The sequence below is a fragment of the Phasianus colchicus genome, chromosome 13 (genome assembly GCF_987193195.1).
Source record: "Phasianus colchicus chromosome 13, bPhaCol1.hap1.1, whole genome shotgun sequence".
NCBI lineage: Eukaryota > Metazoa > Chordata > Aves > Galliformes > Phasianidae > Phasianus > Phasianus colchicus.
The window spans coordinates 10,060,829-10,085,374 of record NC_143448.1 but is presented as its reverse complement, the minus strand read 5'-3'; the positions used below and the strand labels follow the sequence as shown (position 1 = coordinate 10,085,374).

The window sequence follows — 24,546 nt, the reverse complement described above, 5'->3', positions numbered from 1 at the left end:
TTTGAATAAAATGGTCTGCTCAGGTTCCATGTCAGTTCTAGAAAAGCTTGAAAATTCCCCTAACAAGATTGTAATACAATTGTCTACTTTCCCCAAGGGAACCAAAGCTGTGAAGTGATTTACCCTGTGAAAGAGAGCACTGTTTGCATAGTGCTAACTTGAAGCTCAGCAGGAAGCTATTGTTTATTTTGTTCAGGCTGCATTTTATCAAATACTGGTAAATGCAAGGAGGGCTCAATATGGCAATTTTGAGCATGGCCAAAAACTCCATCAGATTTTACTTCCAGATTTTACTTTACACCCATGATGAAGTGGAAATGGTTGAAGCTACTCCACGTCATAACAGAACTTCAACAAGAAGCTAAGCAAAATGTATTTTCTTTATAAATCTATGTGATACTTACATGACCATTTGCTATATCTAGTAGGTCACGCAACCGACAGCCTCTACTGTGTCGTCTTTCATAACAAATGCTGTCTTCTAGGATCACGTAGTCTGTGCTGAAGGATCGCAATATTCTGTAAACATCTTCAGGAGACCTCTTGGCATAGATCTGATATATCTATAAAGGAAGAAAACTAAGTTGTAAGATACATGCATGATCATGTATTTGTATGCTCTTTTATGATTCCGTTATCTTGAACCAGAGGAAGAAATGAGATCCATGTGATCTGAATCAGGAATTAAAAAAACAAACAACCCAACACACCCACAATAAACCAAAACCCCACTCTTATTCATTTGCCACTTACAGTTTCTTATATTATTTTCATATTTACATTATGGATCTGTGGTAATAGTAGTGCTGCTGACTAAAAAACTGAAATATATTTCAACTGTTTTCAGAAAGGCTCTGGTAGATGCCTGTAAAACTTCCAGAACAATTTTTCCATATTTGTATAGCTTCTCATGGGAACTGAAGGGATTACCAAGCAAATGAGGAAGTGCTCTATGTGGGTTTAACAGCCCAACTGGGCAGCAGGATCGATTAATACTAATAACACCCAAGGCAGTTCACTCAGAATGAGCCTGAGCATCTAGTTCAGTTATTCAGACATACACCAGATACTCAAAGCACTGAGTTTTGCAAATGAGATAAAGCCCAGGAACTGTACCTCACAGTAAGTTAGAGTAATAAGTAAAGCACACAATGTCACTTGCAGTATGCCACTAGAGGTGGAAGAGTTTTCTTGAATGGAGCCAGTGATATCAAAAACACTAGCTTAAGCAGTTGAAATATTCTTACCTGTTTTGTTCTCTCTCTCAGATGCTTATCCTCATAATGGGGATGATTAGTTAATGTCCGTCCAGTGCACAGTTTGACTCCAGCTAATAGCTGCATGCTTCCAGCAAACACTGCTGTGTTTGGAGTATTTGACCTAAACAAATGTTGATAAGTCTGAGGATGTCTCTCTGGGGGCATTTTTGCATCACTTCAGATCAGACAGAAAAAAGATGGAAAAAATATTTCTCTCTCCACTATTCAGGGAGCAAACTGTTCAAGTAACTGTTTTTTTCAAATATGAGGCCTTAAATTCCAATATTCCCTTTAATGATGTCCTCCTGAAAGTGTACTTCTGTATTTCATAGATTTCTTGGGTTCATACAGACACTCAATATCTGTGATTTCCATATCCTAACTATTTAAATACTTCAAGAAAGTCTGTGACTTACATTTTGTATCTAATATAAGTTACTCTACATAAAACAGATTATTTGAATGCATAAATTCATTACTGTCTCAGTATTTACTTGGAATGAAAATTTTATTTTGTCAGATGTACTGATCTTTCTATTTGGGCAACTGTGGGAGACAAATTATGAAAGAAGTCTTCCAATTTCAAAAAGCATGGGGGAAGATACCAGACAGAAATACTATTATTGATTTTGTGATCTCATCTGAAAACCATAGACAGTGTCTGGAATTGTTGACTAAATAAGTTGTTGGTGTTTTGGGATTGTTTAAGTACCCTGCCCACAATCTCCAAGGATTTCTTATCCATGCTTCCCCCAACATGTTTAGAATGTAAAATATATGAAAAGAGACAGCAGACAAAAAAGATAGTATAAACATGCCAGGCAGGAGAGGCTACTGTAAATAGAGGCTAATAAGTGGTTGTAGTGTGCCAAGTGCTTAGCTGGTTTCCATCTCTCAGTGGGCACATAGCTAAGGGATGTTCTATCAAAAGATTAAAACAGCAGAAAGAAGTATACATTAAACCAAGTAAAATTAAATTGAGGGAATGTGGACAGATGCCTAAAATTCATATACATGCACACGTGGCACCTATGATACTCAAACAAATGTGATGCTTTAGGGTGCGGCTTTAGGGAATCTTTTGAAGTTGCATCTACAAATTCAGTCATCTTTAAGCTCCATGACAGGCTTGAAAATGGTAAGAAACAAGTATTAACTTTTACTATTGCCTTTCAAGAGATTATGCTTAGAAATGAATTAATAATTATAAAACCTTCCTAAAAAAAATATTGCACTGCTAATCTCATCTGGGAGGGACAGAGATAGTTTAATATGCCGGTTTAATTTTCTCAGTATGCAGTTTTTTAAAACCTGTTTCATTTTAAATTCTGAAAATATTTAATGTCTTTTAAAAATTTGTTTTACTAAAAACATTCAAAGCCATAAGCACTATAAATAAATGTTTCATTAAGAGAAATAAACTAGTCTTAGAACTGAATAAATGTAAATGTAATGGTCATGACAGGCTGTCAGTGAGGGTTCATCCTTGCATCTGCAGGAAAGCACAGTTTAGACTAAGCTGAAAACAACATGGACAAGGTTCAAACAGGGACTTCATGAAGCTTAGACTATAAATGGAAAATGACTCTCAGAGTACCTTCATGTCAGCATTCATGTTTGGGTCACTGAAGTTTTAGTGTGAGAAGTCTATTTCTGTTCAGGATTTGTTCAAGTCTTACAGTGCTCAGCAGTACTTATCTCCTGACTTGGCCTCACCAGGGCAATTCTGCAGCTCTGATTCACGAAGGACCGAAGAGCAAACTTTGTACAGTCAGGCTTGGTTAAAAAAAACAAACCACCAGCAACAACCCAGAAGCAAACAAAAACACTGTTTCCAAGAAACAACCTGCAGCCTTTTCTTACAAAAGAAATCTAGAGCAAATGACAAATGTCCTTTTTCTATTATGTAATAATAACACTGCTTGTCTAAAATGTAGAATGTGCAGGGTTCAGTTAGCCTCCTCTTTTCTGAAAGCCTAATTGCTTTTACCTAGATGGGGTGACAAACAGCTAAGTGTATTCTTTATTTACCAAGCATTATTTAAGCCAACATGTGGCTACTACCAGTGTGACCTCCCTGCAATGTCTGCCTTCCCTGTTCTTCCAGAACTTTAGATCATGGCTGCTACTGAGCTTTAATGTTCTGGAACAACCACTAGAGGGAGATGTGACAATTAACTAATATTTGTCAGGTACAGGATAATTTCTACATTTCATGTGAGCATCCTTCTTTAACACCACCTGAACCAGGCACTAACTGCTGTGGTCTGTATCCAAGGCAGCTAATGTGCTTCAAAGCACAGAATGACACTTCTCTATTATAGAAAAATGAAGCAATTTTTACAAATGTCTGAGCAAATGATGTATAAAATGAAAGGATAATTTGTTTTTATAGCTTTCCGCTAAGCTCCGTACCACACTGCCCAGCCTGCAAACAATTTATTCTGTACGAAATGTCACTAAATAATGACAAGGACTTAAGGTCAAACTGATTTACATTATATAATTTAAATGTCATTCCAAGCAGACCTGATGGCATTTTGAACAAATAATCTCATTTATTTTTGAAGCTCTAAGCTTTCAACAAGTTAATTACAGCTGAACTAATGGGTAAACTAAGCACTATAGTAAAACGTGTGAAGCTTTCCTTTATCCAAGTTTGAGAATTTAGAGAATTATGTAAATACTAAACATTAAAAATAAAACTGCTTTACAGGCATTACAGGGTCTGTGGTTTACTTGCACAGATTCTAAAAGCGGTAGCGATTCTTTTTCTTACTAAGCTGCCACAGAATTATTGCAACTTTGTTTGAAGGAAGTCCTACTGAAATAGCAAATGTTGCAATTAGAGGTTTTATTATTAGAAAGAAAATAGCTATTTCTATTAAATGTCCTCCAGAGTTAAGTCTGTAACCAGCTTTCAAAGCCAGAAAATCTGAGATTATTTCCTTTCCTAACACTTGGGTATGATATGAATCAACAGAACAAAGGGACTCGAGAAGGAGATTCTGACTAAGTCTCTTCAAGTATGCCACCCCAGAATTTTTTTTCCTTACAAGGTCTTTTTACTTGCAGAATGCTCTACTGAAATATTACAGGCTTAGCTGAAGATGGTAGGTGTTTTCAGTAAAATAAAAATTCACTTTGCTTCTTCCCCATGCCTGAGTCAAATCCATTTAACATAACTATGCTCTGGCAAATCTTAGTCTTAATTTACTTTTCCACTGTTTTGGCTGTTTGAGATTCTTTAAAAAAACAAAAACCCAAAAAACAGAGAACCCCAAAGCCTGATGATATTCCTGTTGTTCCTGTTGTCTTAGGGCTGAAGACCAAACTAAGAACTTTAATGTACACCTCCCATCTGGGAACAAAGCTGTGAACTACCCTTGGGTTATTCGTAGGAAAAAAGAGAAACTGGGATATGCAGGCCTATTATGTCAAAAATTGTGCTGTAGAGTAGATGCTGTCTGATTCTGTCTATGGACTGGTTTATATATTTAAAATATTGTTTATCTCCTGAAAATGCTATGGTAATGTTAGTAAGGGGGAGAGTTAATGATTCATCTGCAGATGCTTCATTGTGGACAGACTAATAGTTCGTATGATTCAGACTGTATATTTGGACAAGTTAATATGCATTTTGATCTAAGCAGATAAAAGGGTTTTCTTTTTGTTCAGAGTACGCGACACAGTTAATTCACTGCTACACATGACAAATTAGAGCTCCTCATGCTGAATTTTAATAATGAATGATCAGTTTCTGACACCAATCTTGACAGATCATTAACTGTAGCAGAATTATCAAGCTCTAGATCATAAAGTACTTTTTTTTACACAATGAAACTCAAGAAAATCAGTCCTACTTTAAGAAACTTACCATAAATATTTGTCTTGTATTAAGTGTATTGATAACTAACTCTTTGCATGAATAATACTTATAAACACAGTAAATTTTAAATAGCAATTTTCTCTAATTCTGTTGTAACTCAACAGGAAAAGAGGACAAAAACCAGTTCAGGATTGTCAGTGCAAAGCACATAGGAAAACTCACTCTTATTGGAACAAGTCAAATCCAGTGCATGGCTGGGAATAAATCCACATACATATTTTATACTTATCCATACCAAACTACATCTGTTGTACAAGGAGACCTGAACTATCTGAACTACCTGAACAGGAGACATTTATTATCTTTCAATAAAACAGAAGTGCTAAATTGGACAGGCTGGTTAACACCAGTCACAAAATTGTGTCAGTATGGCTGCAGAGATTCTAAGTGATGGAGAAGACATGGCCTGCTTTCAAAATAAGTTAGTGAAAGTTTGTAATACATTCCACTTCTGAATTATTCCTTCTGTATTATGGATTAAAGAAATACAACATTATGGAGTGTAGTAAATATATACTACTATGGAAAAATGGGCTGGGTGAGTGCTTTCACTCAAGTTCACTGCATATGAAAACACAACAGAGAGCTCCAAGGAAATACTTCAAATAGGTCAGTGTTCAATGTAGTAAACTCAGATGTACGTTCCAGAATATTCTCTGATGTAAAAAACTGGCTTTGAAAAAAAATCTTTGCCAAAGATTAAAAATATATGTATATAATTAAATGTTCCAAATAAATACAAATTCTAGGAATGTCTGTCCTCAAAACTTAACCTGAAAGGTTTTAATGATGAGCTCTATGTTAATAGAATGCATCTCTTAAATTCACCATCCTCCAGAGAACATCCTTTTTGGCATTTCTTCTCAGGATCTTTTATATGCTGTGCTCCAAACTGTTCCCATGAATAAAATGCCCACTTTCCTATGCTCTGTGAGAAGGCAGACATGATGAGGTGGGCTTGAAATACTTCTCACTCTTCTGAAAGAGATGTTCTACCTATTTTTAGCCTTGTCAAGCACAAATAATTAGTTTACAGTTTGGAGCATATGCTGGGACTAATTCTTGTAAGCATAAATATTTTAAAGTTCAAGAAACAGAATGTAGGGTACAGATTTCCCAGCTGTACAACTTTACATCTCAGCTTTTTAAAATTAGAAAGTAGAAGAAAATTTTTTGAATGTGAAGAGCTACTAATGTAAAGAGGTAGATGTAATATGATGGAAGAAGCTTGACGCTTCCAAATTGACCTCCTTCAGCTGGGAAAACTGTGTATTCATGGGAGCAAATGGAGTCAGCTGATTCCCAGACACACATGCAATGCAATAGCATGATACTGAACCAGAGAAGAGCAGGCTGAGGGACTTTGCATATAGCTGTTCTCCACAGCCATTAGTATGGTAACCTCTAGATACCCCATTCATCCGTAACTACCTCCATGGGTCACCAGAGTTCACTGATAACCTGTGATAAACAGAACAGAGGACTATAACTAAGAACATTAGATTTACATAAATAGCATTTAAGTTAAATAGAGAAAAAATCCTCTTACTTAATCCAGTTCATCAGCTCCACGGTGTCTGGGTCATAGAATTCTCTGAGCTCTAACAGTTCATCCATTATTCCTGGCCAGAACTGCAATTAAAAGACACAAACTGAAGACAGAATGAAAAAAAACCAACAAATTCTGGATGCTGAAATAGATAGTAATTCCTCTCAGTTGGTAATCAGCCTTGTCTAGCTCACTGATTACAAGACCCAAGCTCTACTCTTCTTATGAAAGATATGTGACTGTCATAATAATATAAATTTTGGGAGTTACAGATCTGCAGAAGCTGAGTGGGTGAAACCCATTCCAATCCTACGTTCTTTAGACAATAAGAATTGCTGGCTTGCAAAGTGAAATGTCACCAGAAGAAGTATAAGAAAAGTATAGGAAAAATCTGATGATTTAAAAAGCAACAAATCATCCAATTTATGCCATTTTTTATTCTGGAACTCAGGACAAATTTGAAACTGATCCTGCTGAGCTACTTGGTAAAAAATATGTTCTTTCACTAGAAGTGTAATTATGTAGAAGGACTGGAGCCCAGGAGATATAATTGGTCCAATTAAGACACTTATTAGTATAACTCTGTACTTGATACATTTGTTAAATACTGACTACACTGTGAAACATCTAATAGATAGTTATGGCAGAAATTCTGGTTTTGGTTGTGTATTGCAAAGTGCTCTAGTATTGTAACAGTCTATTTCTGCTCTTCAGAAAATTTCCATTGAGATTAATAAATAAATTAAGCAGCTGTGAAATGAGGGAAGACAAATTCTTCTCTTCGCTGCTGAACTACCCCAGGAAGCCAAACATTTCTGGGGGCTTGGAACATCACTTGCTAACTGGAGGTTGAAGGAAATTGACTATGTTTTAATTCTATAGATTATCTTACAAACCTGCTCTGTGATGTACTGAAAATCTGATGACACGGGGCTATCTACTGAATGCTGGGACAGCTAAAGAATTCACAGAAATAATTTAACACTTTCAGTTTATCTGAAAGAAGTTGTTTGTACCATACTAACGAAGAAAACCTGTTTAAATAGAAATATAGATGTTTTGCAGGTCTCAAGACTTGATGAAATCTGAACAACTAGCATTTTAGCTGCATCCATATCTGAAAAAATTAATGATCAAGTGATGTATTTGGGACCCTAGTAACCACAAGCCTCAAAAGAGGTTTTCATTAGCTTACTTAGGATTAGGCTAATAATCCCATAATGCTCCTATTTTAAGGAGTGCTGAAGCTTGGTTCTTCTGAAAAATGTATCCAAAACAGGTTATAGAATAGAAATTGGAATTTACTACTAGTTCAAAATAGCTAACTGTGATGGTTAGTTAAAGTTTGTGATGAATATGCAAGATGTTCATGCAGTCTCCAAGCAGTCATTGTGCAAGAATAGACGAATTCTTATCTGGAAAGTAGAAAGATAAAGAAGTCCCTTATCTAAAGCCACTTGCTCTGTCGGTTTTGTTGTAAAGCTTCTGGAGGGAGAATGCAAAATGCTGTCTCAAAAAACTGATTGGTAGTTTCTGGATCTTCCTCTGTAAGAATTTTTATTCCAATCATTAAGGGGAAATCTGGTGACAAGTTTTATCTGTCTGTCAGGTCTGTCAGCTACTCTTCTTCCTGAAAGCTCACTAACTCCTACTGCTTTTCACAGAAGATATCATAGATATCCACTTTTCTTGTAGCTGTATTTGTAAGAACTGACTTCTGAAAGTCCAAGAAAAAATACCATGCTGATGAACTTCACTATTCCTGCTGAGCACTTTGAATAGTGGTATTTTTAATGTCAGTAAAAATTATTTTCCATATCTAGGGGGAAAAAAAAAAAAACAACCATAAAAATGAGACTGACTGATCTAAAGCATATAAAAATCAATGATTTCTGTTGACTTCAGAATTGAATCTGACAGGATTCAGGAACTTTCTATCTATTCTTAAAGAATGAGAAGAAATGCATTCCTATCTGATCTGTCACATTAGACCATTAATTAGAATGTTATGCTCTTAGCATCACCTGTATCAAAACAAATGTCTTTATTTCAATCATTTTCATAGATCGTAGAAATGGTAAATGACTTCCCCAACTAACATGCAAATGAAAAAAAAATATTCTATGTTGTCCACTTGTAGAATATATCAGTGCAACTTCACTAAATAAACTGTTGCAGAAGTTAATTCTCCAATGAAAAACCTTTTGATTTTTTTTTTTCTTTGCAAATGCAGGTTAAAAGGAAAGTGAATGTTTTGATTATTTCTGCTCTTTACAATAAATCATTACACAATTGAACAACATGCATGTAATCTGCATTTTTTAATGTAATTTAGGTAAAATCAAAACAGACAGCTCATATTTCCATAAAGTCATGCATATAAATCACACTTGGTAACTTAAACGTATAATTAGACAAACCCATCTTTTTTCTATGAACACTACTTTAGATCAAATGAGTCCAAGTTACCCTTCATATATTTTTGTGCATATGAAATTGTATTTACATGTTAAGTAGGTCTATCATGATTTTGAAGATTTAGCTATAAATTTCTATACAGTTATGCATAAGCATCTCTTTAGAAAACTCCATTCAACTAAAAAATGCCAAAACATTGAGCGAAAAATACTTACCTTATATAAAATGTATAGTAATGTAATTATTGGTATCAAATATTTAATCACTTGTGTCTAAGAAAAATCACAAAAGAAAAGGTTATCATTACAGTACATTTATTTGGTTACTTAGTTATTAATGTATTGATCTGACATTTATACTGTGCTGGAATTTACACATTTTGAATTTTAAAGTCACAATCCTATTTTGATTTTGTCTTAAAGTGAAGCCCTTCTTATACACCCATGATAAAATGATGGATTTATAACTATATGTTTAATCTGCTTTCTACAAAAACACTGTGTTTTTCACTTTAATAGATTGTAAAGTTCGTTTTGGACTGCTGATGATTTCTTAGTGTGGTGACTAAGATGTAATGCTGTCGTTATTTTTCATAGCTATATCAATATTGCCATCTAGAGTATTATAATGGAATTGTTCAAAATATAGGACACCAGAAAACATACTTTATCAAATAAGTTAATACAAACGTACTTCCAAAATAATTTGTTTGAAAGAATAAACAAAATTCATTTGATTTTTAAAATTTAGCATTAAAAAAATAGCTCTATGAAATGCAGTAAGCATAGTGCTAACCCGCTGTGATGTGTAGAGATGAGCACATTTCAAGATAAGTCGCCATACTTCAGTACTACACAGGCCAAAGGATGCAAATACACACATGTGGGATGTCCAGAGGTACTTCATTCTGAAATAATACAGACAAGTTTTTGCCTTTTCATTTTTTGCCAAGCTGTATTGATAAGGGAATTTATGTTACAGAAATTCTGAACACAGTTTTCTTGGATTTTCAGGACTCTACAATAATTCTGTGAAACATAAACATCACTCTTTGCTGTGTGCTCTTGAGGACATATCTGCTCCCAAAATTCCAAACAATATTTTGGCAGGATTTTGGGAAATGCTTTAGCCAAGAAGGAATGATAGATCTGGGAGAAAAAGAAGGTTCATGGCCCTATCAGTTTGTGGTCAGCGTATTTTACACTCATTAAAATGCGTTGTCTACAGAAACCTTTAGTAGATTAATAATTAGAAAGTACCTCATTGTGCTTAATGCCAGACATCCAAAAAGAACGGTGTGAATTAAGTTGTAAGCAGCATCAGGCTTCAGTGATATAGTGCGTTCTTCTGTTTTTTCGAGGGCTTGATTTGAACAGCTGATTAAGCACAACAAGCAATAAGTGTTAATAAAAGCATTTAATCCTTCTGATGTTAAAGGGCAATACTGCTATTGTGAGTCCACAATCTTATATTACACTTGATATAATTAAGCCTTCTAGCACCAGCTTGATACAGCATTAAGTATTTACTTTCACATATGCTTTTCTAGAAGTAATTGTTTCTAGGCTGTAATTGTTTCTAGAAACTCATGCTTGAACATTTTGGTCTATTGCTGTCAGTTCCCAAGTCTGCTGAAGAAGACAAAACTGAGTAAAAAAAACCCAAACACCTAAAAACCAAAACAATGATGACAAAACATGACAAACTGAATTATTTTTGAAATATATTTTACCTGAGGTTCCGAAGAGCAACAATGGCAGCTGTTACTGTCATAGGGAAGAGAACGAATATGTAGACATAAAAAAGTAACGTATCGGAGAGTCTTGAAAAAGTATTTAAGGGCAGTAAACCAAAAGCTTCTTCACAAAGATAGAGGCTAGCATCAAAATCTCTAAAGAAAAAAGAATAATACTTGTCATCATGTATATCATAATTTGAAATAAAGAAGAATCAGTTTTTTTTTTTTTTTCTCAAGCAATCATAAAGCCACAGTGGTGCAGCTGTTGAAGTTGAACAACAAAAAGTAGAATTGCAGCTAAATCATACCTTGTTGCTCCAAATCCAAATTTTGCTTTGAGGAATTTGAATATATGTTCATCTGACTCAAGATTAAGAATTTTCTATGGAGGGGGGGAAAAAAATAAAAGAGCAATCATTGTAAGTATAAAAAAAATTAAACTTAAAAGGTTAAGAAAACTTGTTTACTATGTTAAATTAAAATGCGAAGAAACACAGGCTCACAAAGGTAGGATGTTTTGCAATGAAATAAGCACTCATTTTGTAATGTGGTGCTGTGGCCCCAAGAGCAAATTATTTACATTTTAAAATACACAATTTCTTTATTTACAGATAAATATTACCAATGATAAGTTGGCTTTAGCCATATTTTTTACTTCACTGACTTATTACATCATACTGTGATGTAATTTTTATATTCCTCGTGTACTAAGTTTTAACATTTGGGTTATACAGTCTCTGGAAGAAAAAGTGTTATTGCCTTCACTATTGCATAGATCTCAATGCACAAGAAGCAAGTATAGGTATTGTATTGTCTACATCATTTTTATAGCAAGTATTCAATATAACTGTGTTAACTGAAGAGTCAATAAATGAAACTTTGCAAACGCTGAGCAGTATCATAATGTAGTATAAATCTAGTTTATTCATAACTGGAAGCCACCTGTAGCTGGGCTTCTAGTTCTGAATATGTATTTGAATATGTGGTGTTAATTTACATTAACAATTTTAAGACTATGTTTTAAAATCATACCAATAAAGTTAGCAAAACAATCTTTAATTTCTAAAGCCTATTCTAAAATGCAGTGAAATGTAATAGAAACTTCTAAAGATGTTACTGTACGTGACCTCTTAACAAGTATCTTTCAATGCATTAAATTTTGTAACACTTCTATATTAAAAGTAATTTGCTTACCTTGATAAATTTATTTACTAGAAGAGTCAAGCTTGACACTAATAGTGCATGGAGGATAAGTTTCCCAAGCCTATTAAGCAAGCTGCCCTTTTTTAGGTTTTTCTAGAAAGAAGAAAATATTGAAGTACTTAGAATATCTAGGATTTGTATGTAATTGGAACAAAACCAACAAAAACTATTTGAAATCACTTATGTGATTAGGCCTTAAGTCAGGATGAGATTTGCATTAGGCTCACACAAACAGAAGTTCAGACATGTAAATATCTAAAATAAAGATATATTTATTCCTTAAAACTGAAGGGATTATATCATAAAAATCCTTCAGCATATTGTTTTTTATTGTTCTGTAACTAGCCAAATGTGTATCTTTTCAAGTATCTATTCGTTAGACTTTCCACCTAAATGTGGCAATGCGACAACAACTGTCAGTTGATATGATTTTGACCAATTCAAAGCTCCATTCATAGACAGCTTGGAGTAGGTGCAGACATCATATTAAAAAAATAAAAAAATAAAATCACAGTTCTGATTTTACAAGGTTGGGTGAGTGAGAGACAGCAGGGAAAGCTCTATATGTTCATGAATTCTGTCTATAGCCTGTCAACAATTCGACTATCAGGAAAAAAAACAGAGGAAAAATCCTAATCTTTGAAGGAAAAAACGTATTTCAGTAAACTGAATTTGACATGTACCTATTTCTCATAGAATATTTTGCTTGAAGCAAATCTCTACATCCAAGACAAAACCTGCTGAAACAGGTGTAAAGTCCATTTATGCAATTTTTTTTGTGGAATTCAAATGGCAGCTTGCACAATCATAAATGTTAATAGAAATCACAGAATTATGGTGTTTGATGTGCTCAGTTGTAGTTAGTGTAATTGAATTCATTATTTGATCATGCAGTGTTTTTGTTCTTTTACTCTAAAGTAATTTTTCTAATTAGTATTAGAAATTTAAGATTATAATGCATATAAATTACTCATTTATATATGTCACACTGTTTATATAATTACTTCAAACATATTTCAATACGTACCTGGATTGTTCTTGCTATCAAGATAGAAGCATTAAAGCTTATAAGTAATGATCCAAGAATCATTGAGTTAAAGAACTGTAGGGCACAGACTAGCAGTAATCCAGAAATTTGGATGATATAGAGCCACATAACCTGTAAAAATGAGATTTTTATGCCTCAAAATTTTACAGTAAGTTGCTTTTGTGTTTTATAATTTATTTCAACATCATTTATTTTTACAAAACAGTTTTCTTGCACAAAATCATCACACAGCCATTACTATATTTTTTCTGTATTTATAGAAATAGTAGTTAATATTTTATATTTTTCCTGGGAAACCTGATGCTATAATAAATTGGACAAGTTAAATACTTGCAGAGTGAGGAAAATATTAATAAGTTAGGATTTGGGAGATGTAATCTATTTTCTTTAGTCACAAAAGTATATTTGTAGCCTCTAATGTATTTTTATGACTAAAGACTTACAGCTTAATGCAGTACAGCATTAATTATTATCTAATCCCTGTGTAACTTCCTTTTATGTCTTTTCAAACCGTCGTGTCCATTTACTTCGATGCAAACACTAAAAAAACAGCTGATTTTCTGATACACTGCTACCAAAACCATAAATTTTACTTTACAAAAAGTAAAGTTCAGTCTTGCATTACTGTGGTCATCAAGTTGATTGATAAATGGCAATGTTAAGCAGTACTTTTGGAAAATTAACATGGAATAATAGTGCTGTAGTAAATCCATTAAAGATCGGGATTAAGCTGTTAATTTGCCAACATTTAAGGTAGCTAACTAGTCACATTAATTGTTAATTTCAGCTTACATGTACAAATATAATGAAAATAGTTCAGTAACTCTTAAATAAACCACATTATTGTGATATGTAGTCACCATACTAACATTTGGTTATGTTAAAACAATCACTAATATTCAAATCAGCATCAAATTTTGAATGAAATTAACCTGAATTACTCTTCATTCTATCATAACTTTTGTTAAATTTAAGTGAGAAGCTTTTTCAAATTGTGTACTAATTGCAAAGGCTAAAATCTCAGCAGAATTATACACTGGCATTGAATTCAAAGACAATGGTTTCATCTTGTATAGCATACTTGTTTCCTAAGATCTTCCTAGTGATTTCTGCTTTACTTTTGGCTCATTCAGTTTGTAGTGAATTTCAATATTATTTTGTGCTGGACAACAGCTTATGATAGATAACTGTTTCTCCTGAGCAGTGCTGTCTACCTTTCTCTGTCCTTTTGTGGTGCAGTGCCTCTACCTAGCTTTCAAACAAGGATGTACAGAAGTTCAAGTAAAATTCATAAACCCTTATGACTTCAGCTCAAAGATTTTTTTTTTCCTGGCCATTTCCATAGGACATGCTCAAGCTGTGATATTAAATAAATGTTTGGATGGTGTTTAAAAGCAGTCCCCTAAGTACTGTCAAACTGTAACAGTGTCTTAACAAAATAAGATGGAAGTTTAGTAGCATAAGTTGACTACATGAAGTGAAAATAAGCTGGGAAAAAACACACAGAGATTATGTATATTTTGATTATTCACTTTTTCACATAAAATACATGTGCTATGATTATTCAGAAGCAAAAGGGCATACAGGCCTTACACCAGTTACTGCAATATTTCCAGAACTGTTAGCTTTATCATAGAAAAGTTTGCTTATTTTCAAACATGATCTTACCTTTGCTGTGGGAAGTATGTCAAAGCAGTCCAGTATGAATAATGCCAATGCCTGTATCAGCATCATAAACTGATTAAATTGCCAAGTCAAGCTAAAGAGGAAGGTTGCTACAAATACAGCCAGAAGCGTCAACCTCTAGGAGGGTGGAAAGAAGAATTATTTAACATTTAATTTCTTTATCAAATTATTTAATTTGGTTTTAAATCCACGTTTAAAATGTGAATACATGCTCTCTAACTGCAGTAACTATTTTCTTGAGTATTTTTGGAGCTTCAAGTACTTGTATTTATGCTATGTATATGTACATAGCATATATAAAAGCATAATTTGTATATATATTTTGTGTGTATATAGACATATGTATTCACACAAACATACATTAACTCCAGTGCTAGAAATGCTTTTAAAGTAATTTCCCCCACGTTTTACAGGAGTATTTGTGATAGTAGTTTTACTGTGTTGTATTTATAAGAAATACTCACTTCTTGAGCTGGCTGCAAATGACTTCTGAATAGGTATGTGATGGCTGCTATCTGAACTGCAAAGAATGGCAGGGCCCAGTTTTCTCTTAAGGGAATGGTGAATTCTACTCTTGTAGTATCTATTCTGTAAAAAACAGTTTCATGAATTTAAAGCAAACAGAGCACTAACATTGGTGACAGAAAAGTTGAAATGATGGGAGTGTTTTGTGGTGTTTTAGATATGTAGGCTCGTTAATCTAGTTCCTTAAACATTCCTGGCTCTGAAAAAATTATGAAGCTTCTGCAGATCTACAGATTGTTTCTATGACTCAAGTGTTGTACATAAACTTTACTTATTGTTAAAAAATGTGTAGGATGTATTAAATCTTATTGATAAAGCACTGCCTGGTTAACTTAGAAATAAACAGAGCAATCTCAAAGTGCAGCATGTGGAGTTTAAGTCACAAGTAATTCTACTTTGCCTTTTGGTTTCTGAAAAAGCAAATATCAGAATGTTAAGCCATCAGATTCTTCAGTGTGAGCCTAATGCATTGGATCTTAATGCTGCTGAACTAGTCAGAAACTTTAGGTAATTTTCGCAATACTCTAACATAAAATCTATGTTACAGAAGTTAGGATAAACTTCCCAATGGTCAATCATTATAAAAACTCAAAGTTTAAAATAACTAAATAAAAATTCTCTTGTGTAGATAAAATGTTTGCTAAATGCAAAACAAGTAACACACCTGAGACATGCTTAGTCTCAGATGTAAAATACACAACTCAGATGTACTTCACCTGGTCAGTGTTTATCTGAAATCAATTCCATGTACTTATTCTATCTGGATAAGTGGTAACAGATGTTGTTTATGAATTATTAGAAAAAAAGACAAATCCAAAGCTTTTCTAAGTGAAAAAGATGACATTATGAAATAAACATGTGAACACATTGCACATGTTTTTAAATTACTTTCACCTTAGAAATAACACTCATTTTAACAATACATACACATATTTGTTCTGGAATGGATATGTTTGCAGATAAACTTCCTTAGAACTGTTGATGAACATACCAAACATTTCTGACAGAACTGACACTGTACTTTTATTTTCTTGCTTATTACAGAAAACAGCCCATGTCACTAGCTTTAGCTTCATTCTAGTAGTTCAGTGCCTGCTTAACGCCAGTCCCTCCTGTTTTCTCTCTGAATGGAGAAATGGTGGTAAAGAACCAGGGTAGTTCAACTGACAATTTTTTTTTCCTAAGAGCTGGAAATGCATAAAGGAATAAGGAAACAGAGAAGCTGAACTTAGTGTGATGATCTTAAGCTCTTGGAAGAATCCCTAAAGGCTGGCTGTGGGATAGTAGGGTGAGACCTGAAGAATGTATAAACAGATGTCTTTTAGCACCTAGTGCGCCTCAGGCTGGAAAAGACAGGGTACATCATCTGCAGATTCAGACACATCCGAAAGATGTAGTCTACTCTCTGAGATCAACTCAAACCAAAAATTTATATTACAATTTCTTGAAACTTTAAAATTCTAGACTGCATTTTCAGCTCATTTTTTGATAGCCAATTATTTTCTATTATTTTTTTTCATATTCTGACTAACTAGAGAGAAGCTACCTAGTTTCAGTTTTCCTCTAATTGATCATGCATCTGAAGGTTTAGTGCCCTATCATTGACATGAGGTAAAATTTTAGAAAAACTGAATGTTGACTCTCACCTACCTGTTGGTAATATACCAGCAAGCTGCCAACAACCCTGAAAGCCATGTTCCACTAAGAAGCCAGCTTGTTACATACAGAGCAATGACATAAACTGCCTGAAGTCCAAACAAAGTGTAGATATAAAAATAAACAGGCTCTAGGTATTGCTGTAAAACACAAGAACACTGATGTTGTCATAAAACACTTGGGGAGGGGATTATACTTAGTATGAATTAGATTTTGTTTTAATAAATTAAAAAGGCATTGAAAATGTTTCTAATTGGAAAAAAAACAAAACAAAACAAAATTGAAAAGGAGATCTACGATTCACTGGACAATCTTCATAATGCACTTACAGTCTAAAGCCATAAATAAATGCCTACCTGAATTGGAAGAATCCTATACAGAATGCTGAGAAACACCTCCTGGTAAACATTCATTCTTTCAAGTATGTTAATTGTCCTCACAGATTCAGTTTTATTGTCATATACTAAACCATGTAAACCTTAATGATAAAGAGAAATTGAAATAGGAGATGGTCATTTTTCCCCCTCCATCCTCATTTGAACAGTGAATAATTTTTTCAAAGGTATTTTAGGATCTTTCACCAAACCCTGCAAACGTTGAGCCAAGGATTCAGATCATACTCTAAATCACTATGATCATCTGAGGTCTTCTAGAATATGAATCAGAGTGCTAATCCAAGTACTATGTATTTAGTGACATATAAAACATTAATTTCTACACTTAGATTCCTAATACAGAATATATGATTTGTACTGGTTTGTATTGAACCGTTCTTGTCACTACTTTGAAGGCATGCGATGTTGATATTGACAAAAAAATGTAGAATAAGCAAAGTTGTGAGGGAGCAAGTTAAAAATCTAGAAAATATGGCAGTCATAGTAAACCCACTATTGCATTTGGTTTGCTTTTAAAAGCTGCTCATTGTGTCACTTACTATGTATTGGTGTACAATGTAAAATTACCCCTTCCCACAAATAACTCATCATGTAAATTAAATAACAAGACACAAATAATAATGAGAGTAATGTACTGAATAAAGCAGCAAGGCTGAAACCTGAACAGATATGAAAGTTGTCCCTCAAGGTGGTGGTGTGGCATAGAAACTAATGGACCACTGTGAAACAGATCATGTCCATATCTTAGTGGCTCCCTGGTGGATAAATAGAACAAATCTGTTTCCAGTACAGTCATTACATCATCTTTCAAACCTAAGGCATTCTTTGTCCTCAGCCACATTTGAAAATATGTTAAGAACAGTCTGTTGGCAACATGAAGTAAAACTTACTTCACAGTTTACAATACCTTGCTGGATGGAAGCAGCCTGAATCATCTGTTTGTAGTAGGAATAATAAAGTCCACATTCTGTTCGGAATGAAATTTCTCTTTCAACTTCCTGTAGGTGAAAATTCAATAATAAATTTAATTTCTATTTGCTGTTCACAGTAACATGAAGCCAGTTTTTTTCTTCCATTAAGTCAATCTGATGGGTATGGTAATTAGTGACCTTTGCTACCAATGACATTAAAGTAACCTACAGAAGTAGCCTTCTAAAATCCTGATTCAATGAATTTGATTGGATACTCATCCAATCCATTACTGAAGTGCCAATTTTAGAATAGAAAATTTATTTCAGATTTCAGTACTGTCTACATGGGGGAAACTGGCCCACACAGTGGTTTGAGTATTTGAGTTCATTCTATTAAACTTAGTTTAAATAAAGGTAAAATAAGTGCACAGTTGGGTGAGAGGCAAATGCTGGAGATGCTGATGCCTCTGTTAGCATAGCAATGTATATGACTTTTGTGTTACCAATATACAAATCTGAAACATTTTAGATATTTTACAATTTTTGTAATATTCAATGTTTAGATGGGTGCAGTAGCCAACAGTTGGAGTTTAGAACTGCATATGTGTGCTCCATGCAATATTAATGTTTTTTTCCAGATGTGGATATCCTGTAGTGTTCATGGCCACCACTTTGCCACCATAAGGCTTGATTAAGTCAGTATGTTATACTTGGGACTACAACATAATCCCAACTCTGGGATCTCAGCTGGCAGGGTATGCTGCTGCCCACTTGCTAAATGCTGTTTCTTGTTGGAAGTCAGCTGTTTGTTACTCTCATGTTATTATGCTTAAATTTTGGATAAAAGGAGAACTGAGTATTTAGTTGTTTTTAGACATTGGTGGAGTTATTTTTTAATCTAAAATGTTCAAATCATGCAAATTAGGTGCACCTCAAACTCTGACTTTTTCTTGGCTGATATTGTAGCAGGTGGGGTCAAGCAAGGCATGAAAGCTCTTCTAGATAAAACTAGTCAGAACAAGATCTCTTTTTTGTTTCCTTTTATTAATTTATCAGTTGTGAAGATTTGATGAAATTTAACAAATTCAGACCATGTTTAACCAAGATAAGACTGCATGAACAGCTAATTTGATGAGAAATAACAGGCATCTTTTAGAAAATGATTTTACTAGCAGTTATCATTTTAGTAGTTTATTAAAAAGCATTCCTGCAGTTATCTCTGAGAAACAGTCAATTAGAAATGGTTGATATCCAGATTTGAAAATCCAATGAGATTCCCATATGTGGTGTAAGCAAGACATACATTAAGAGCTTTGGTTGAGATTTCTGAAGATAATCTCATTAATTCAGGTTTCTTTACAAAAGAACATTACTGAAATAATAGAATGATACTGTTTTCTGGTATTTTTATGAATGCCGTTCTGGTTAAAACCTTGCATAGAATCCTAAGACCTTTACCTCCCTACATGGTCCCATCTCTTCTGCTGGCACAGAATCCATACTATTTCAGAGCTAAAATAAAGCTAGACAGAAAATGCCCTACTGCCACTACTGCCCAAGTCAGGATCTTATCTCAAAATATGTGTTTTATTGAAGTTAACTTCACAAAAGAAATCAGTACTAGCTCTGGTCTGAGAAAAATCAACAGATAAAAATGCATCTGATTCAGAACAAGTCCACAATTAAACTTTCCAGCTGTCTGGAATACAAATTCTTATAATATCAGCAGAAGAAACCAACATTGGCACTAAATAGTAAAAGCAACATACTTAGCAAAATGAGAGTGCTGCATTTTGAATGAGCTCTACTTTCAAATTCATCACTACTGAAAAGTTTTCTAATACCAAAAAAGCGGCTGATTTTAAGTCTTAAAAAAAAAAAAAAAAGGAATGTTAACATTTGGAATTTATTAGGGAGGAGAATGTAGTCACAGAGGGGGATCTAATTAGCAAAAATGCATTCAAACATGATTAATTTGTAATCCTGGCACCAGCTGCATTCAACCAAATGCTATACTTTATGAGACAAACACTAGTGAGTATTACATCTGTTTCATGCTAAGATAACATCTGTTTTATTCACTCACAAGACTTTTCCAGTTTTACAGCAATTTATACTTTTCCTAGTACTCCATGTCAATAAAAAACATATAGACTTATGGGTAAGCATTGTAAGAGCATGTTTGCCTTAATGTAGGTTCAATTTCTAAGTGCTCAAAAAAGAAGTTACCAATATTAGAAGAAAAAAAATTCTCCAGGACACATATGGAATTGCATATAATTTTAATTTATGCAATTGTATTCTAATAATATTAAGCATTCAAAACAAAATATAAAGGACTCTTCCTCTCAAAGGCAGTGCAAAGTCTAGAACTCAGGTTTCCTCAAGCTCCTTAGCCAAGTCATTCAGAACACTTAGCAAGCAGCCACAGTTTTAGTTGAGTTTTTTTAAAAAATAAAGAGTACAAGAAAAGCTCTAATGTATTTTCTTTTTTCACAAAACTAAAGCACAGTTTGTGTTACTGAAAATATTTTTAGCTGTTCGATTTAGGATAGAAAGATTTGAAAACTTCCTCAACTGTACAACCCTATGTAGACAGCTGCTATCAATGTTTCTGGTTGCAAATCATGCCTTCAGCAAACATATTTAATCCACATACATGGTCTCTTGGCCAGTGAACCTCGCATCCATCTGTTAGGATGGCATGGTTCCACTTAGATCATACTTTCAATTCAGAGTAAATGTACCCAACGACCACTCAATGTGTACTCCTTTGGAAAGATACTACAAAAGTTCTGGACTGCTATTTTTTTCTGGTTATGGCTCACGTTTAGTTTGTGAAGTTCTAATTAGCTGGCTACCAGTTTCTCCACTTTTTCTCATCTTTCTTTTATTCTCAGAATGTAAAGAGAGACAATATAAGCACTCAGAGAAGGAATCCCAGTCTTCTTATCCCGCGTGTCTGAAAGACTTAAGATTTGTTACTTTTATTCTTGGGCTCTTGTAAGTAGCCACATTATTAAAAGAGAATTTTGTATCAGAAGACTAAATGCTTACTCAAAAGGGATGAAGAACAAATGAAAACCCTGAAATGGTTTGTGTTACAGTACTCATTTGCTATGTGGCCTTGGCTCATTCCTGTTTAAGGCTTCTTCAGAGTTTGCATTTGAACAAACAATGATAGCTGACAGAAAAGATGATAAAATTCCTCCCTTTCTATTGTTTTCATAGTAGAACATGTTTCCAAAAGAGTTTACTTGAGGTGCACCTTCAATACATACATCCAGTGATCTAGCTGTAGGCATCTGTTCATTGCAGTGGAGTTGGACTACATGACCTTTAAAGGTCCATTCCAACTCAAAGAATTCTGTGATTCTATATTCAAAGAAAGATGTCAGTGCATACAGCACAGTATTGCATGTACAATACAGCAGCAGTTGTTTCAGTAAGTGCCAACTATTTTTATTTTCGTTGTGTATGTGTGTCTTGGATAGGAAGAGTGCCTAGGATAAAAAATACACATATTGCAATACAAGTATTCCAGTTAAATATAGTTGTTCCATTTTATATGTAGATCTAAAAAAAATCTACTTATTTTAGGCATCTTCAAAGGAAAATGACTCACCTAATTCTTTTCACTGGTTAAATTTAGATGTGTGTACAGCTGTATTATTTTCCCATAAAATGATTCTAGGGAGAAAACCAGCCAGAGCTGGTTTCCCCTACATTGTAGATGTTGGTTTGACATTGGTTAATGTTTGAAATATGTTCTGAGTTTTGCACATTTAGGATATTCTTCCATAAAATTAGTATTGATTAGTAAGGGACTGCTTAAATTGCATTACAAGATCACAGCATAATTACAATTAAAGGATTATGTGCCAGATTCTGCATATTGTTTTATCTCTTTGTGGTGCTGGTAGTTTTGGATTGCTTTGGATGCATGAGATGATTATAAAACAACATACAGTAGACTGTTAAACTCTCTTCTAGATAATGATTACTTGCTGAAAGAACCATTGCTATTCCTGAGGTAGGAAAGTAACGGCATAGTTGTCTAGCAATGTATTCAGAAGAAAAACAGTTAAATGATATTAACAGAAATGACTGAAGATATAAAAAGCTGCGAGGAGGGAGGTATAGCTCCTGATTTTACATACCAAATTAAAAAAAAAAAAAAATTGAAATATTCCATGCTTCTGAAGAATTGCAAGATAACTAAATGAATTTTCAACTAACACTCTTATTAATGCTCTATGAAAATAAACGTTACCTTAATATTGGAAAACCACAGGTCATTTTCATGCAGTGTAGCAACATAAACAGAAGTAAGAAGTCCAAGAAAGATGGCAACAATTCCACCAACAGTTAGTGAAAGTATATTCCACAGCTTTCCACCTGTATGATCTTGGAAGAGAAATATTTGACTGTGTAACTGTGAAGTCATAATTCAACTTCAGTGAACTTTGGAAACTCATCTATACACTGTCTGTGCTAGTATAATTTACATTTCTTAGGCATCAGGACATTGGAATTTCAGAGCTCTTTATGGAGATGTGTCTTTATTATTTCATGCAAGAACTAAGAATACATGCAAAGCGAAATAAGGTGTGCCTTAACTGGAAATACAGTTAGAATTTAAGAACACAACAACTTTATACAAATAGAGAAATAACATCTAATTTGTAAATCTAAATTGAAATATTCTCCAGGGCAGCATTTCTAATTAGAGCTATACAAGATGACTGTTACATCACAAAGACATTGAGATCTTCAAACTTCTTAGTATAGCTGCCAGTTGGTTTTTTTTTGGGAGGGAGAGGAGGAGAGAGGAGGGGTATTTTTTTTTTTTAATTAAAAAAAAACTTTGAAGGCTCAGAAGTTTCAGTAAGCACTCGCAAGGAGACCAAACAGTGGCCAAAGCAGCCTTTGATGATAGTGTCAAGTTTTGAAATGCAGATAATCTCCTTTTCACATCAGAATGAGATTACAGACAGAACAAAGGGAAGAAAAGGTTGCGTCTCCAGGCAGCTCAACTATTGCATTAGTATTGCACTGTAAGCATTGTATACATTCATGATTTTTTTTAATGTTGATATAAGACTTAATATGGATTTTAGTGATCTGGAATTCTGTCCCTTTAACGGCTATTTCATACTGTGTGCTACATCTATATAAACAGTAGCAAATACACAATTCAATGGAGCTGAGGGCTGGACAATAACATTGTACTTGTGTGCAAGCAACTGAGGTTACTTTCATCTACCAAAAATACAGGAACTCTGAGAATTTAGGTCAAAAAGTTCCTTAAACTAATAAAACCCAAACAAAATTGAAAATCAAAACTCTGATAACTCTGAAGTTATAAATCCAAAGAACACTGTTAGTACTTCATTATTTAAACAGATCCTCAAATGAAGACACTTAAAGTCTCTCTTTTAAACTCATCTAGATAGTCTGTTCTGTACTACAGGTGAGAGTTTGCAGTTAAATTAATATTTCATGTGCAGTTTGCTTATACTTAAGTACAGTTTGTCAGAGGTCTTCAAATTCTTTTGTTACTGATGACTTCTATATCTTCAAGAACCTATGATTGCTATATGACATCTGATAGCATGTCACTATTACTAAACAGACAGAACAATTTTTGCTTGAAATTAAATTTAAATTAGGGTTTTAAAATGGAGGTGAGAGTGTTGTGCAGTAGTCTGCATACCCTTAGTCTCATCCAGTTCATTTTGGTAACAGATGTTCAAGTATGAAAATTTATTTGGTATGTACCTCGTCCTAACCCATGTGCCTAAGACAGAAACCTGAAGCCAAATGCTACCAGAAAGCCATAAGATTACAAGCCAGTTCATTTACCCACCAGACAGAATTTTCCCCTCAGACTTCACATTCTTCTCCTCTGAAGGCTGATCTTCATCTGCTTCTGGGACTTTTCCACCCTTTCTCTGTCTTATGGTTGTCATGATGACAGTGACTTTATTATTCTTCAGTCTGACTCCTAGGTGGACACATAAACAGAATGCATCTTCCTACCCAAACATTCAGCTACTACTGTATGAATGTCTGAAATTTCTGTATGAGAACAGAACTGTATCTTATGCCATAAGAGACTTTAAGTTACAAAACTGTAACTGAGTGGAATGTGTCTTACCAAAATATAATAATTCCATGTTGTCTCTTTTTCTTTTTAACAACTCAGATATTAAATGAAATTACATTTACCTTTAAATGAATTACATTCATTCATTAAATGAAATTAC

General features: G+C 33.9%; 1 protein-coding gene across 2 annotated transcripts in view; it reads right to left on the bottom strand.

Annotated features, from left to right (window-relative positions):
* DPY19L3 (dpy-19 like C-mannosyltransferase 3) overlaps positions 1–24,546 on the bottom strand; it is a 29,599-nt gene that overhangs the window by 3,652 nt on the left and 1,401 nt on the right. For both annotated transcript variants that reach the window (XM_090149308.1, XM_090149307.1), the window contains exons 2-18: positions 24,147–24,284; positions 22,551–22,684; positions 18,274–18,364; positions 17,328–17,449; positions 16,966–17,111; positions 15,255–15,378; positions 14,773–14,907; positions 13,084–13,215; positions 12,048–12,149; positions 11,162–11,235; positions 10,848–11,006; positions 10,375–10,491; positions 9,911–10,022; positions 9,331–9,387; positions 6,698–6,780; positions 1,248–1,380; positions 405–563 (exon numbers count right to left, since the gene is read on the bottom strand). In XM_090149308.1, coding sequence (XP_090005434.1) covers positions 405–563; positions 1,248–1,380; positions 6,698–6,780; positions 9,331–9,387; positions 9,911–10,022; positions 10,375–10,491; positions 10,848–11,006; positions 11,162–11,235; positions 12,048–12,149; positions 13,084–13,215; positions 14,773–14,907; positions 15,255–15,378; positions 16,966–17,111; positions 17,328–17,449; positions 18,274–18,364; positions 22,551–22,684; positions 24,147–24,249 — 1,983 coding nt within the window. In that variant the 5' untranslated portion in view covers positions 24,250–24,284. The remainder of the gene's footprint in view (positions 1–404; positions 564–1,247; positions 1,381–6,697; positions 6,781–9,330; positions 9,388–9,910; positions 10,023–10,374; positions 10,492–10,847; positions 11,007–11,161; positions 11,236–12,047; positions 12,150–13,083; positions 13,216–14,772; positions 14,908–15,254; positions 15,379–16,965; positions 17,112–17,327; positions 17,450–18,273; positions 18,365–22,550; positions 22,685–24,146; positions 24,285–24,546) is intronic.